The 14,902-nt window shown below is 43.5% G+C and overlaps 2 protein-coding genes across 3 annotated transcripts; both read left to right on the forward strand.

Moving 5' to 3' along the window:
* The first annotated feature begins 1,043 nt into the window (after positions 1–1,043).
* Positions 1,044–11,671, forward strand: WBP11 (WW domain binding protein 11). Of its 2 annotated transcripts, XM_017804442.1 has the most exons (12): positions 1,044–1,147; positions 2,238–2,355; positions 3,140–3,171; positions 3,798–3,891; positions 4,278–4,474; positions 5,302–5,435; positions 6,127–6,326; positions 7,116–7,310; positions 7,847–7,948; positions 8,740–9,057; positions 9,695–9,877; positions 10,560–10,993. In XM_017804442.1, the coding sequence occupies exons 2-12, from the start codon at positions 2,292–2,294 to the stop codon at positions 10,991–10,993; spliced, it is 1,953 nt and encodes a 650-aa protein (XP_017659931.1). In that variant the 5' UTR covers positions 1,044–1,147; positions 2,238–2,291. The 2 variants fall into 2 exon arrangements, with proteins under 2 accessions (XP_017659931.1, XP_017659930.1); XM_017804441.1 differs by lacking the exon at positions 1,044–1,147 and having other exon boundaries at positions 10,560–11,671.
* A 3,038-nt stretch (positions 11,672–14,709) lies between these two features.
* Positions 14,710–14,901, forward strand: LOC108492206 (histone H2A-like; the record flags this gene model as incomplete). Its single annotated transcript, XM_017804259.1, has 1 exon — positions 14,710–14,901. A coding segment is annotated over exon 1 (192 nt), but the record flags the coding sequence as incomplete, so codon positions are not given.
* Between the last annotated feature and the right edge of the window lies 1 nt (position 14,902).

Here is a 14,902-nt window from a genome sequence, read left to right on the forward strand (position 1 = left end):
TACACCTCTCCCTGGCATGCTAATTCTTTAATCCTGCACCTATATTTTATTGCTTGCACCCTGATGTTTCATGTATCTTTATCCTGGTTCTTTGTGTGCTGTGGACTTTTGCTAGAAATTGTACTTTGGACAATGATGCAGAACAGCTCCTACACGGTGTCCCCCAGCCTCACCAGTTCACCACAAGGGGAGCTGCAGGAAGAGACAAGTAACAGTAGCTCCAGTGGTCCCTGATGGGACCAGACTTTCTCCTGTTCCCTTAGTACAGCCTGAGCTCCCAGATGAACGTCATCCAGTCACTTTTTCCCAGTAGTCCCATGGAACGGCGGCTTGCCCAGGAGCCCAAGAGAGGGATGCCAGCCCCGCTCACAGGGCAGTAGCGCTACCTCGAGGTCAAATCCTACAACAAAGCCATGTGACAGACCTGAGGCTGTGGGCAGCTCCCTCCTGCTCCCGCAGCACTTTGCGTTTATTCCCCATGGACAGAGACTTCTCACATGCCCTTTGGCTCTGCCTTGTTTCAGGGCGGGGGTGGTGGGCACTTTGTGGGATCTCCCCTGGAGAGTGCAGGAGAACAGCGCCCTCGACGACCACGTTCACAGGCCTTCCCTTCTGTCCCTATTCCCGCACTGGCCTATTCCAGTCTTTTTCCAGCACTGGCCTCGCCGGTGTAGGGCTCTCTCACCCGTATCCCTCCCCAACTCTGTCTTCACCTGCTCTCAGGGCTCGGCGGGGCTGTCTGGGCACAGCCTGTCTCTGTTTCTGCCCTTGTCCCTTTCCCTATCCCTGTCCCTATCCCTGTCCCCGCCCCTGTCCTTCTCCCTGTCCTTCTCCCTATCCCTATCCCTATCCCTATCCCTATCCCTATCCCTATCCCTATCCCTATCCCTATCCCTATCCCTGTCCATGCCAGCCTCCGCTCCAGCCCCGCCTCCTGGCCCCGCCCCGGTCCAACCACAGAGTCGGAACCTCCGAGGGGGAGCGAGGGGCGGCGGAACCATAGAGTTGGGGCGGCCCCTTCCGGAGCCCGGTTCCGCGCGCAGCCACACGGTGCCGGTGCAAGATGGCGGCGAGGCCGCGCAGGCGGGCGCGGGGCTGAGAGGCCGCGGCTGCAGCGGGACGGAGCCCGGTCCGGCCCGGCGGAGGGGTGAGAGCGGTGGGCGGTGCTGGGTTGCGAGGAGAAAAGAAGCGAGGAGAAGGCGGTGGTTTGCGCTCCCATCTTCTCTTCCTCCTTCTGTCGAGGGAGGAGAAGGGAGGGCTTTCTGTCCCGTTCCTCAGTGGCCAAAAAAGTCATAAATGTAGTGCTTGATTTTTATTTTTTTTTCCACCTTTGTATGTTAACTTGTTGCATTGAAACTCTTTGCTTTGAGTCCTAAGAAGATTTGGGATCGAGGTTTCAGAAGTTTGTTCTCTTTCCCTTTACCCTTTAAATGGTAGAAATGTGGGAAATACGGGGTGTAAATGTAACTGTTACCTCTGTGTGGTGAGCTTCCCACCTAAAGAAATGATAGTGTCTTGCAAAAAACCCCCAGTATTTTGTCAGGCAATTAGGAGTGGAGGTAGAGGGAGAGCAAAACTGAGAGAGAAGAAACATCCCAGGCTGTAGTTTGAACGCTTAGATAGTCATCTGTAAGGCGAAGAAATGTCAAAAGACAGGAAATAATCTTTTCCGGAATAACCCTTTCTTTGGTCATCAGAACACAGCTTGAAATAATGCTGATGGAGACAGAGAGCACAAGTGGGCTCTGGGGAGGTGAAGAAGACATGGATGTGTGCAGCACACCTGCTGATGGATACAGTGGGTACTGGGGAGGGACAGCAGTGGCAGCTTAGAATCTGAGGAAGGGAGGAAATTTGGGGGGAAACATTTGCAACAGAGGTGAAAACTGCAGTGCTCTTGTGAGAGTAAATGAGAAGCTGAACTCTGATATGCTCTTAGAAAAGTAGAATATGTGTTTCTGCCCCCCCTGCACCCCTTCACAGTGTAAGCACAAAGCTTCTTGGTTTGCATATTAGTGTGAATAATGGCAATTATCAATTAGTTTAAAATTATTTCTTAGTGAAGTAGTAGTAAGTAGATACTTAGTTAAATTAGTAGTATTTAATTAGAGTAGCATGAACTCGGAGTTGGGTGTTTGAGATATTTGAGGGTGCAACCTCAGTGCAATGAAGGGAAGAGAAATAATCATAATTAAGCTATCAGTGCATAGGACCTGAAACTGTATATTCTTTTCCAGGTCTCTCCCTATTTTTTAAGTTCGTTTTTTTGAGGCAGAAGAAAAAAGATCAAAATGGGGCGGAGATCTACATCATCCACCAAGAGTGGGAAGTTTATGAATCCCACCGATCAGGCCCGTAAGTATCCATAAAAGCTAAGCAGATGGGAATGGGGGGAAGCAGATAAAAAGCTTTTTCTGAGGATAAGATCCTCACTCATGAATCAGAACTGAGTGTCCCTAACTTGAAAAACATCTCAGTTTTGGCTAAGAAGGCTTCTTGCTTTCATGCTGTTGCTTCTCTGAGTATTTCTCTCTTGGTTCTCACTGTGGTTATCAGTTTGTATTTAGCTGTTAGTTAAACTGCAGGCTGCTTCCTGGGACAGAGTTAGTCTGACTGAGATTGGAATTTGAGGAACGTGTCAACTTTTGTAGGTGCTCTGGTTAGATGAGGGAATTTTTTTAACTGGTGTTTTTGCTTTTGGTAACATGTCAGATGTTATCAAGGCTAAGTACATAAAGAAAATCTAGACTTACACGGTGGAAATGCTTTATTTCAGATGCATACTCAAAACCTAGATATTTTTCAAGTGTGTTGTCTGTTGACTGTTTCAGCTTCTGTGCAGCAGTCTTTTCATGGTTGCACGTATTACTATGACTTCTGTTGCCTGTTCTATTTTTTGTATGGAAAAAGTTCTGCTTCTGGAGACATGAAGACTGCAGTATCTCCTTTTTTTTCTGTATAAAACACGGGAAACAGAAATCTATTTCATGCTGTATTTCTCTCAGTGGGAAGTTGAGTTACAGTTACAGTCTTTGAAGATGAGTGAGCTGTTGAGAAACAGCACTAGTCTTGATGAAGGAGAGATTCTTCCATTTGATTGTCTTTCAAATTGTTATTTTCTTTTTCTTTCCCCCTCTAGGGAAGGAAGCTAGGAAAAGGGAACTAAAGAAGGTAAATAAAGAGATTGGGAACATTTAGTTGGCGTTTCCTGTACTGTGTATCATGTTTGTGACTGTAATGGGCTGTGGCTGATTAATAAACTACAGATGTTTTGGTTGGTATCCTAGGATTGACTTTGGAAAATACTATCCAAAAAAGTAGTTTAAGAAAACAGAAATCTTGTTTTGAGTAAACATGTCTCATCACCTGCTGGTTTTTAACTTGTAATTTTTTTTTAAATATTATTGTAAGTAGTTAGGAGTAAAATTAAAAAGAAAAAAAAACGAAGCCAGCAAACAAGCAACAAGCCCAATACAAAAAAACCAAACAACAAATAAGCCACCCAAGACTCACACACTTTTTAGTGTTTTACTCTATTTTGTCAGTTGGTTATTGTGTTGATTGTATGTGTCTTAATTGAATGAATTATAGTAGCATTTGTAATTATCAAGATAGTGGAATTAAAATTACCAGGAGTTTTAGTTACCTTTGCTTCTGATTCGTGTCATGGTGAACATTTGCAGGGCATTTTGAGGTGTGGTTTTTTTCTCCAGACTGGAAATATTGAGAAAGGGTAACAGATGTTCTATGTCTTTCTTCTGTGACACTTTTCTGATCTGCTTGATCTCTGATCTTAGAACAAAAAGCAACGAATGATGGTACGAGCAGCTGTACTGAAGATGAAAGATCCAAAGCAGATTATCCGGGACATGGAAAAATTGGATGAGATGGGTGAGTAAGAGGTACCAGGTGTTGGACTTAGGCAGTGGTTCATGTAGATGTATAGCTTAGTTTTAAGGGATGACTGGGGAGACTAAATAGAATATTTCCTTTCCTGTTAGAAGGGAGATTAATGCTGTTAAAGCTGGAGATTAATTACAATTTAAGGTGATGTGGTGCCATCAAAAAGGACTTTTTTCAATAAGATGTCTGATGAAAAGCATGAGTAGTGTGTGTGATATAACTTAGAGTTGAAGGAGAGTGTTGTCATAAGGCTGAAGACTTCCTGAAAATAGGGTTTGAAGATGGTTTTGCTTTGAATTGATTTCATTCATCACAGTTGTGCAGTAGAGTAATTTATGAATTTTTTTTGTCATTTATTTACTGTCTTGGATCAGAGTTTAACCCAGTACAGCAGCCACAACTTAATGAAAAAGTGCTGAAGGATAAACGCAAAAAACTCCGTGAGACTTTTGAACGTATCTTGCGGCTCTACGAGAAAGAGAATCCTGACATCTATAAAGAACTGCGCAAGTTGGAAGTGGAGTACGAGCAGAAGAGATCACAACTCAGCCAGTATTTTGATGCTGTCAAGGTAATGCTTAATATATTTCAGTTTTGTAGCTGTCGTAGTGTTATTTTCTTTGCTCATTAGGTGGGACAGTTACAAAGGAAGGAGCTTTATTAGAGACCAGTGCCATGTAACCCATGTGAAATACTTACAATAATTTGCACAGTACCTCCAATTAGAGCATTTCAGTGAGGACAGTGTGGCTGTTGTCAAGCCACTATTTGTCTCTGATATACTGATCTCATTCAACATGAAAGGAGGAAAGGGAAATTTATGTTGCAAATCAATCAGCATTTTGTTTTCTGTATTAAAGAAAGAGCAAGCCTGTGAGTGTGCAGTTGATATATCTGTGAATTTCTGCTAAATCTCTTGCTGGAGATAATGAGAAGCCTTTGGCATTCTTTTAAAGATCTTTCTCTGACATTCTTCTCTGCTGTATTCTAGAACATAGTGTTGTGCAAGTACAAGGATTTGTAAGACTTCTTGGTTTTTTTCCTTTGGAATATGCATCAGTGTGGGATTTGTGCTTGCTGAGTACTCAAAAATACAGCCATACTTGTCTGCAGTCTCTTAGTTTTGGAGACTGAAGGTCTGAAGGGAAAAAGAAACATGAATACTAAAGCCTTTCATAAGTGCATTGCATGTGCTTTGTTTTGCATTGAAAGCTTTTACTGCTGACACTTTCCCAAATTTCTTTCATAGGCTGCTACAAGATAACATGCCCTAAGAACAGACACCTTTGACAAGTGATAGCAGGTCCCATGTGTTCTGTACTCTCTGAGGTTGTGCAGTAACTTCTATGGGAGTAACCTGTTCTTTCTTTTTTTTTTTTTTTTACCCCTCCTTTACAGAATGCTCAGCATGTTGAAGTGGAAAGCATCCCCTTACCAGATATGCCTCATGCTCCCTCCAACATCCTCATACAGGACATTCCCCTTCCAGGGGCCCAACCGCCTTCTATCCTCAAGAAGACATCAGCCTATGGGTAAGTGGAAAAAGAAACTGAGGGGAAGTGAAGAGGAAGCACCTCTGTTACTGGGAAGGAGCTAGGGGCAGAAGCAGAGGTAATATTGACTTGCAAAAGTCATGAATTTGGAACCAAAGTCCTTTTTAATCTTTCCCTACTCTTACAGGTTTTTGTTTAAATTCCTTTAAGTTAAATACTATGCCTTCTAGTTTTGGACTTTTTGCATATTGGTAAAACTTAAAACCCTGCCACTTTGAACATAAATGCCCCTTAAATTGCCATGTGTGTTCTTTTGTCCTGCTAGCATATTCAGTTTATATGAATAGTTCGTATAAACTCCCAGTTTGCTTGTTTATTATTTTTTTTCATTCTAGTACTAGTTTTTTCTGTTTCCTTCTGAATAGCCTTCTGTTTTCACCAACTCTGTGATTACTTCATTCCTCTTCTGTGGTAGGATTCAATCTTTGCTTTTTTTCAGTGTTCTCTTCAGTTGCTTTCTGAGAAGCTTTTGTCTGATCTTCAGCAGTCATGTCTTTGTATGAGGTTGTTAAGTCCTTGTGTCAAATCTATACTTTATAAATGTTCACGTTTCTTTTTAGAAGGCTGCTGTGCAAGCAATGATGAGAGAAGGCTAAATAATTCTATTAAGGGCATGTTTGCTTTTGTTTGTTTGCATTCCTACATTTCTCATTTCCTTTCTTATTTCCAGACCACCAGTTCGGTCCATTTCTGTACTTCCTCCTCCTGGGCTTGGCGTTCCACGTTTACCTCCAGGCAGGAAGCCCCCTGGACCTCCACCAGGGCCACCCCCACCTCAGGTCCTGCAGATGTATGGCCGTAAAGTGGGTTTCACCTTGGAAATGGCTCCTCGAAGGCGAGAGGAGGAGATCTCTTACAGTTCTGAAGCAGGTAAGAACTTTCCTGTTACTGTCTGGAGTTTTCCTTGACCTGTTTTGCTATGTAGTGTGCCCTAGACAAGGTATTCTCTTGGCAGTATGGGTGTTAGTACTACTTGAAGGACTTTTCTTAAATGAGTGCACCTCTGAGGTGATTCTGATATATTCATAATATCTGCAGTTTTGTTTACTAGGTATGTTGAAACTTCTAATTACATTTTTCAGGCTTTTTTTTTTCTGTTAGATTGCACAGATTGGATATATTCCCATGTGGTCTTAACAGTGCTGAAAGATTGTACATATTATCCCTTCAAAAAACCCAGCTATTGTCAGAGAATTCTTCCTTTTAAAAAACCCACCAAATAAACAAAAATCCCAGACCAACCCACCTCAAACCAAAACCACAACAACAAAATCCCCAGCCAACCCTGAGTGTGCATTTGCTAGGAGAACCTAGGTCCTCCTTTTCACACAGTTGCTGTATCATCCTTAGAAACTTTTGTGAATGGATGGATTAGCTTTATTTCATGCCAGAAAGCATCAAAGTATTTCAGTGGTGGGCAATTGCTGAATAGAAGTTAATGAGTTGCAGTAGCAGTTGCCAATTAACCAGCATGTTAATAGGAAATCTTATAAATACGTTCTCCAAAATATTCTTTCAGAATATGTGCTAAGCAGTAAAGGGATGACAGTTTGTCAGTGCTGTTGCTAGGGGGAATTTTCTTACTGTAGACGTACAAAATGTTCTTTCACAGCAGCGTATTTGGATTTTATGCATTTGCTTATACTTTGCTTTCTGCAGGACAGCGAGGGCATGATGATGATATGTCCAGCACTAGTGAAGATGAAGGTTATCCTGAGGATATGGATCAAGACAAGCATGATGAGAGCAGCGATGATAGTGACAGCGATAGGTCAGATGCAGACAGTGAAGGCGAGGACTTCCTGCATCGAGACAATGACAAGGAGAGGGAAGGTGGTGAAGAAAAGAAATCAGGTATGGGGGGGAACTTAGAGATTGGGGTTTGATTTTTCAAAAGGAAAACACTACTTGGTAGAGTTTATCTGCTCTCCTGACTGATGATGTGTGTGTCATTTATTTAGTCAGCTACTCTGTTCTAACTCACCTAAATTCCAGCTGAAGGATTTTTATTAATAGATGAGTCAGAAGGAAGCACTTCTAGAATGGTCTAGAAGTGGAGCAACTTTCAGATAGACCTGTTTTCTTAAAAGTTGAGTTAGCTTATAGCTCGTAAGCCATTTTTCACCTGAAGCATTGCATTGGCAGGGTACCCTACAAAATTAAGCCTCAGTATAAAATATGCTCACTTGCTTGGGGGAGACCAACTGATAGAGAATACTAGGCTAGCAAAACTTCAAATAGTCAGGAACACCAATGTTAACTCTTATGTAAGGAGCATCATTATGTTGGAATGATACGTTATCCATAACAGGTGTAGACGTAACTCTATCTGATTTTTATAATTTTCTTCCTACGTCCTGCCACCCTTGTCCATATTTTGGTTTCCCCAGGTCATAGTGTCCGGTTTGCAGACATGCCTGGGAAGTCACGAAAAAAGAAAAAGAACATGAAAGAACTGACTCCACTCCAGGCCATGATGTTACGAATGGCAGGTGAGTAAGATGGATATAGTATGAGGTGATATGCCATTACAGAGTAAACATTTTACTGTCTGATCTGCTTAGAGTATCAGCTGTGGTTAGGTATTTGGTTTTGTTGTTTGTTTGGGGGGTTTTTAATTTATTTTTGGTTAAGTAGTGTATGCACTGTGCATAGCAGAGTTGAAGTTGAGAGTAGCAATTTACTGAGTTTTTTCTTCTCAACCTTTTCTTGCTTAACTTTTAAACAATTGCTCAAATGAAATATGAACCTATTGGTGAAAGAGAAAGAGTAACATTGTGTGCTCAGCCTGTAACCTATAAGGGTTTGTACTCCTTAAAAATACCCTTTTACTGAAATAAGTTAACCAATAAAGATTATTTTTTGTTTGTTTTAGAAAGAAACTCCAATATCTTTCAAAGGTGTGGGAGTTTCTTTTACATGGGGACTGTGTTTATTTTGAGATTGTGTCTCCAACCCACTGTCCCTGTTGCCTTACCTCAACACAAACTCCCATAAACCATAGATCAAATAGCTACAGTTTGGGTTGGTAGTAGAAGCTTCAGATCTCCCAGGAACAGATAGCTCTTGTTCTCAGAGCTCTATCTAGAACAGTGATGATTCTTCTATTATTATTTTTTGTTTATTTTCATTTTCTGTTTAACAATAAAATGTGGTCAGATGTCTGCCCTTTGAAGTAAAGTGTATCTTTCTTTTTCTTCTTTTTTTTGTGTGCTCAAGTTTCTTTGATGTTCACAAAGATGTTACGCGTAGACAGATTTTATAACTATATGCCCATATCCAGGTCAGGAAATTCCAGAAGAAGGGAGAGAAGTGGAGGAATATTCAGAAGAGGAGGAGGAGGAGGAAGAGGAATCAGAGTCTGAAGAGACATCACAACAACAGCAGCAGCAACAACAGCTCAGTGAGGAAGCTCTGGCAGAGACCGGGTCATCTACTGCAGCTTCCCAGACACAACAGCAGCAACAGACTGCGCAGACTGTTCCTCCAACTCAGATACAGGCACCTCCTATGCCTGGGCCTCCTCCGCTAGGACCACCTCCAGCCCCTCCACTGAGGCCCCCAGGCCCACCCACCGGCCTTCCTCCTGGCCCTCCCCCAGGTGAATACGTGATTTACTCTGGTTTGAAGGATGCAGGCTCTCAGTACTACAGGCAGTGGTATCAGTTTGGGAGCTTTGAAGCTGCAGAACATGTTGCAGATGGAGTACACGTGCCCAGTGTGGTAATTACTGAGACTGTATGGTCTGTCAGCAGTCTCTTGATGCTGTACCTTGCTTTTGAGGCATCAAGCTCCTGTAGCTGAGTCTACCTGATGGGTTCTGTCTTTGTCAGAGGCAACACAGGCTGCAGCAGAGCCAGTGTATGAAGTGGAGTAAAATGGCAAAAGTACTTGTTTTTAGGCCAGAAGAACAATCAAATGCCACAGAGGAAAGTTTTCTAGCTGTTTAAATTCTGACAAACTCAGCTCAGTAGCTGTTTTCAGTTACCACTTCATTATGTGGAGAGGAGTCTTTTTTCCAAGTAGGAGAAGATACTATTTGACTATTATGAAGAACCTTTAACTCTATAACTGCTGCCTCTATTTGAGATTTTTAAACATTCTATTTAATCTGGCAGCTGGCTAATACAACTTTCAAGTTGCTGTTGAAGATCTTTACTGTTAGCTGATGACATAGTTGCTGGGGTATTTTTTTAACTAAGAATTAAATTTCTCTTTCGTTGTATGCATGCTTTCAGGAGCTCCTCCGTTCCTGAGACCTCCCGGCTTACCAGGATTGCGTGGGCCTTTGCCTCGACTGCTGCCACCAGGCCCCCCACCTGGACGACCACCTGGTCCTCCCCCAGGCCCCCCACCAGGTCTGCCCCCAGGTCCTCCTCCACGTGGTCCTCCTCCTCGTCTGCCCCCTCCTGCTCCACCAGGTAAAGTGTTCTGTTTGTTTCTGTGCCAAGTCTCTTCTTGCTTTATTTTCCCAGTTTGTGCTGTGGTGATCAAGCCAGTGAGTATAATTGGTGGCCAGTTAGCCTTTGTTCCTGTCTGTGTGGCTGCATTGTGCTTTATGCTGTTACACTTTTCTGTGTAATAACAACAAGTAAGTGCTGTGTATAGTTTGGTGGCAAGAAATCTGTCCTGAAAAAGGGAATTTCAGAGTTTAAACTTTTGCTCTGCTGGACTCTTTCTGAATAAGCTCTGCATGCTATAATGGTTTTCCAATAAATGAGTTGAAGATTGGGATATTTATTTTTTCTACCTGGGTCAGACATTTCTGATGACTCTGAAATTGCAGTGGGATGGATCGTCCAGAAACTTTTATTTTCAGATTATAACTTTGAAATTTGAAATGGAGCAATAAGCAAGCTCCTGTTGCTTTCAGAGTCTGAAGAACAGCATTTTCAACCCAGCACTTGGTGCAGGGTTGAAAACATTTTTTTTTTTTTACGTTTTGTTTTTAAGCCAGTGCTACTGCATCTCGTTGAGGGTTGTTTTGTTTTGGTTTTCTTTTTGTTTTTTTTTCTTGGCATTCTGAGCCTGTGCACTTTTTTTATGAAAGAATTTAAAATTCCCAGGTGTGGAGACAGCTCATGGTTTCTTTTCTCCTTACAGGTATCCCTCCTCCTCGCCCAGGCATGTTACGGCCACCTCTGGTGCCCCCACTAGGACCTGCCCCACCTGGGCTCTTTCCACCAGCTCCCATTCCAAATCCCGGGGTACTGAGCGCCCCTCCCAGCTTGATTCAGCGCCCCAAGGCGGATGACACCAGTGCAGCCACCATCGAGAAGAAAGCCACGGCCACGATCAGTGCCAAGCCGCAGATCACCAATCCCAAGGCAGAGATCACTCGCTTTGTGCCCACTGCCTTGCGAGTGCGCCGGGAGAATAAAGGGGCTTCAGCTGCCTCCCAGAGAAAACAAGATGATGAGCCTGCGCTCCCGTTAACCAAAGCTGTCCCCAAGGCTGGATCGTCTGCCCCGATCTCTGTACAGACAAAGGATGATGTGTATGAAGCCTTCATGAAAGAAATGGAAGGTCTCCTGTGACCTGTCGTAGTCCTAGTCAGCTTTCCTGCCCCTCTGGACACGGATCAGATCACTGTGGAGGGAGGAGAAGGGAAAGTCCTCCTGCAAGCAACGAAAGGGCTCACGTGACAGGGAATAGTTCCCTACCCCCAGGTTAACTTGCCAGTGTGCTGTGAATAGAGACCGCTACAGATGGGGTGTGGCCGGGGACCTCCTCTCAGAGCTAGAGCATTTCCAGTTGGTGAAAGGAAATCACAGTAAGGAAGGCAATGCTGCTCCCCTCAAGTCCTCCTTCCTTGGAGGGAGATAGTGATATTCTGGGGAGGGGAGCGTGGGATAGAGGGGTGACTATGCTCTGCCTGAATCCTTGCACACCCCAAATGCTCTGGTGAGGGTAGTGGAACAGGTTTTTAAGGAGCCAGAAAAGTGTTAGCAGCATTTCATACACAAATGGTTGTCCAGTTTTTGTTTTCTGTACTGGTTGTTTTTTCTGTAAATATTTTATAATCATATTTTTTAGTTGCAGTGAGGTTGATGAATCATCTTTCTTCCAGGGTGGTCAGGGAGGTAATTTGTTGCGTATACTGTACACTGGAATTTTGCACCCTATCCCCTTTATGGTCATCTTGATGGATTGTCATCGGCTGGGGAAACTTCATGTAGTCTTATGAAAGACAATAAATGTTCAGTGTATCAAAATACTGGTTTCCTTGTCATTTGTGTAAAACTAGCAGGCAGTTGGAAAGGAGGGAGAGTTCTTGGCTGGCCTTGAGAGACGATAGAGGCATTCTAAACCTCAGGAAAGAAAAACTAACTACATTGTAAATAATATATACTTTTTTTTCCCACTGAGCTTCTACTATATTCTTGTTTTTTAGTTCCTAAACATCCCTTTCAACCTTTAGCTAGCAGCTAAGTAGTTTCTAGTAGCCGATAGAATGTAAAAACTGAAGTCCTGTAGTACTACTAATAATTACAAAATGATTTCTTCTATATACTCTTATTAAAAGGTTTGCTTCATATCAAGGCTCAGATAACCACTGGATGCATCATGGACAGGCTACCATAAGTAAAAATTGGTTAACAATTTTAATGTTGAGATTAACAGATAATTTTACTTGTGGATAATATTAGTATTAAGATACCAGACTAGCATCTGCCATATTCTCTATGTAGATGAACCCTTCTCTGGTGGGGTAGAGTGAACATTTGCTTGTTGCTGTACCCATCCTCTTCTGGCTGAGGTAAAAGGCTTTGAATTTGCTACATGTTAAATGCGCTCAAAGAGGGGGTTAAAGAAGGTAGGTAATTACCCTCAACTGATAGACCTCTAAGATGGCTTTGGGGTGGATGTGGAAAGGGGAGGTGAGATGGGAGTATGTACTTATGATGGCACTGGTCACGGACACAAGCATGTAATGCCATTTTTACTGCTTCAGAACAGATGTTCTCAGCTCAGGTAACATAAGCCCAGGCCACCTCTCCTTTTTTTTTTTTTTTTTTTGCTTCAGAACAGATGTTCTCAGCTCAGGTAACATAAGCCCAGGCCACCTCTCCTTTTTTTTTTTTTTTTTTGTGGTCATATAGGGTTTGAGGTTCTTCTCTGTAATACAACCTCCATCTTGTGCTCACATTTTTCATCTGTAGCTCTGAGTAGTGTTCACAGAATAAGAAATGATCATGGGGAGGAAATGGGCTGGGAAAGGGCTGAGACACCGAGAAGCGATGTGACTTGCCCAACTAACCAAGGTTAGTGACCGCATAAAGATGGAAATAGAAAACAACGCCTAAGATGAATCAATTCATTATAATCCACTGAATCATATCATTATGCAGAGATTCATCCAAAATGTTATTAAACCCTCAGAAGGGGGACCTGGATTTAGTTACCCAGAAGTAAACAAATAGTGACAGTACTTTGCGTGTGCTATGAACAACTTCTTATTTTGCTTTGTTTGTAATCCTGCTGCAGCTGGCATGCCCTGTACAACCTAGATCAGAATTCCTGTTATTGTACCCTTCTGGAAAGAAGGATGTGCTTCTCTCTTGATCTCTGAGTTGCAAAGTTTAAATGCAATCTTTTGGGGGTTTAGTGTTTTTGTTTGTTTTTATTGTTGTGGGGTTTTGTTGGAGTTTTGGGTTTTGGTTGTTTGGTTTTGGTGGGGGGTTTTTTGTTGTTGTTGTTTGGTTTTGTTTTTTTTTTTTTGAAAGATTATCATGGGTAGCCTGGTGGGAGTCATGTCTTGATCCTTGCCTGAATCTATTACAATGGTAGCACCCAGGGTAAGTAGCACAGTCTTGCATGCACGCTACCCCACTGTAATTTTATGATACCCATATCATAAGATCTGTTGTGCATTAAAAAGAAAAACCATTTAGAATTAGATTTAGAATGCAAAAACATCAAAGAATGAAGATGGGAACGACATAAAAAAAACCAAACAACCAAGTAGCCAGAATTTACGGAAACAAGAAAACAGAATTCCATGCTGTGGGGAAAATGGAGGAAGAGCCTGTTGTACAACACTGGTGTAACAGAAGGGCATGACTAAGTCCATTGTCTGCCCTTGCTCACAGTGTATGGAAGAAGAGAAAAATATGCCAGGAAATAAAGAGAAAGCACGGGCAATTCCTAAATGAACACGAATCTCTTTTGTAAGACAGGGCTAGGTCATACCAGATAAACATCCTAAATGTTCAGGAAATCACTTCAGCTTACAGGTGCAGTGAGCTATTCTCCACTTTCAGTAGCAGTGACAGCCTGACTTCTAATGCTCTTCAGAAAAGCCTTGCAATTATTGTGGCCGATTTTAGAATCTAAACTAAACAGAGTCTAGTTTAGAAAGCAGACATTGATTATTCTATGCAGGGTACAAGGTGGAGATTTCCACAAATCAAGCACACCAAGCAGTAAAAAGTTACATCTTTCATACATTAAAATTTACATGAACCCGCCTATCTAATAAATATTCTCCGCCCACCTAATACATATTTATGTTTGTGATGTAATCTTACGCAATGCTTGAAACACAAAGTGCTTTTCTTTATTAAGCAACTTGTGTTGTAGAAGTTATCTGACGACATCAGTTACGTTTACAAAGGGTGAGAAGACTCAGCCTGGAAACATAATTCAGCTTGAAATCATCAATACTGGTTTGATTACAGCAATATTGGAGTAATTCCTCTCTAATATCAGAGAAACCTCCTGTATTACGTGTTCCTGCCTAGTGTCTAAACATATCGGCAGTGCTGGGTTGCGGATGTTCCTACTGAAAAGAAAGTTTCTCTTTTATAGTAATAATAACAAATTTTTAAGGTAGCCCTGTAGCAGCACTTCTGAGGTTTAAAACACAGGACTGTTTCTAAAGCGACAGCGATGGCTTTAGCAAAGTTCCCCCCGTTTCCGGGAGGAGGCTGCGCGCCTCTGCTCTCCTGGGGCAGGCGCGGACACGTTTCCCTAGGAGGCGGGCTCACGGGGCGCTCGGTGCCAGCGCTGCCGGTGCCGGGGCGGTCGCGGGCGGAGGTTCGGCCCGGCCCGGGGGCGGCTCGGCCGCCGGCGACTCCCATTGGGTGGATTTGGATCCGCGGCGCCATTGGTCGGAGCGCGAGAGAGCGCGGCGCAGCCAATCGACGAGCAGAGCGGGGCGCGCGGGGAAGCTATAAGAGGGGCCGCGGGCGGGGTGCGGTGACACGTGATCACGTCACTTGGAGCGGCGGCGGCGGCAGCGTCGGGAGCGATGTCCGGGCGCGGGAAGCAGGGCGGGAAGGCGCGGGCCAAGGCCAAGTCGCGCTCGTCGCGGGCCGGGCTGCAGTTCCCCGTGGGCCGCGTGCACCGGCTGCTGCGCAAGGGCAACTACGCCGAGCGGGTGGGCGCCGGCGCGCCCGTCTACCTGGCGGCCGTGCTCGAGTACCTGACGGCCGAGATCCTGG

Source organism: Lepidothrix coronata, unplaced genomic scaffold (assembly GCF_001604755.1).
Source record: "Lepidothrix coronata isolate B3197 unplaced genomic scaffold, Lepidothrix_coronata-1.0 Scaffold9, whole genome shotgun sequence".
Lineage (NCBI taxonomy): Eukaryota > Metazoa > Chordata > Aves > Passeriformes > Pipridae > Lepidothrix > Lepidothrix coronata.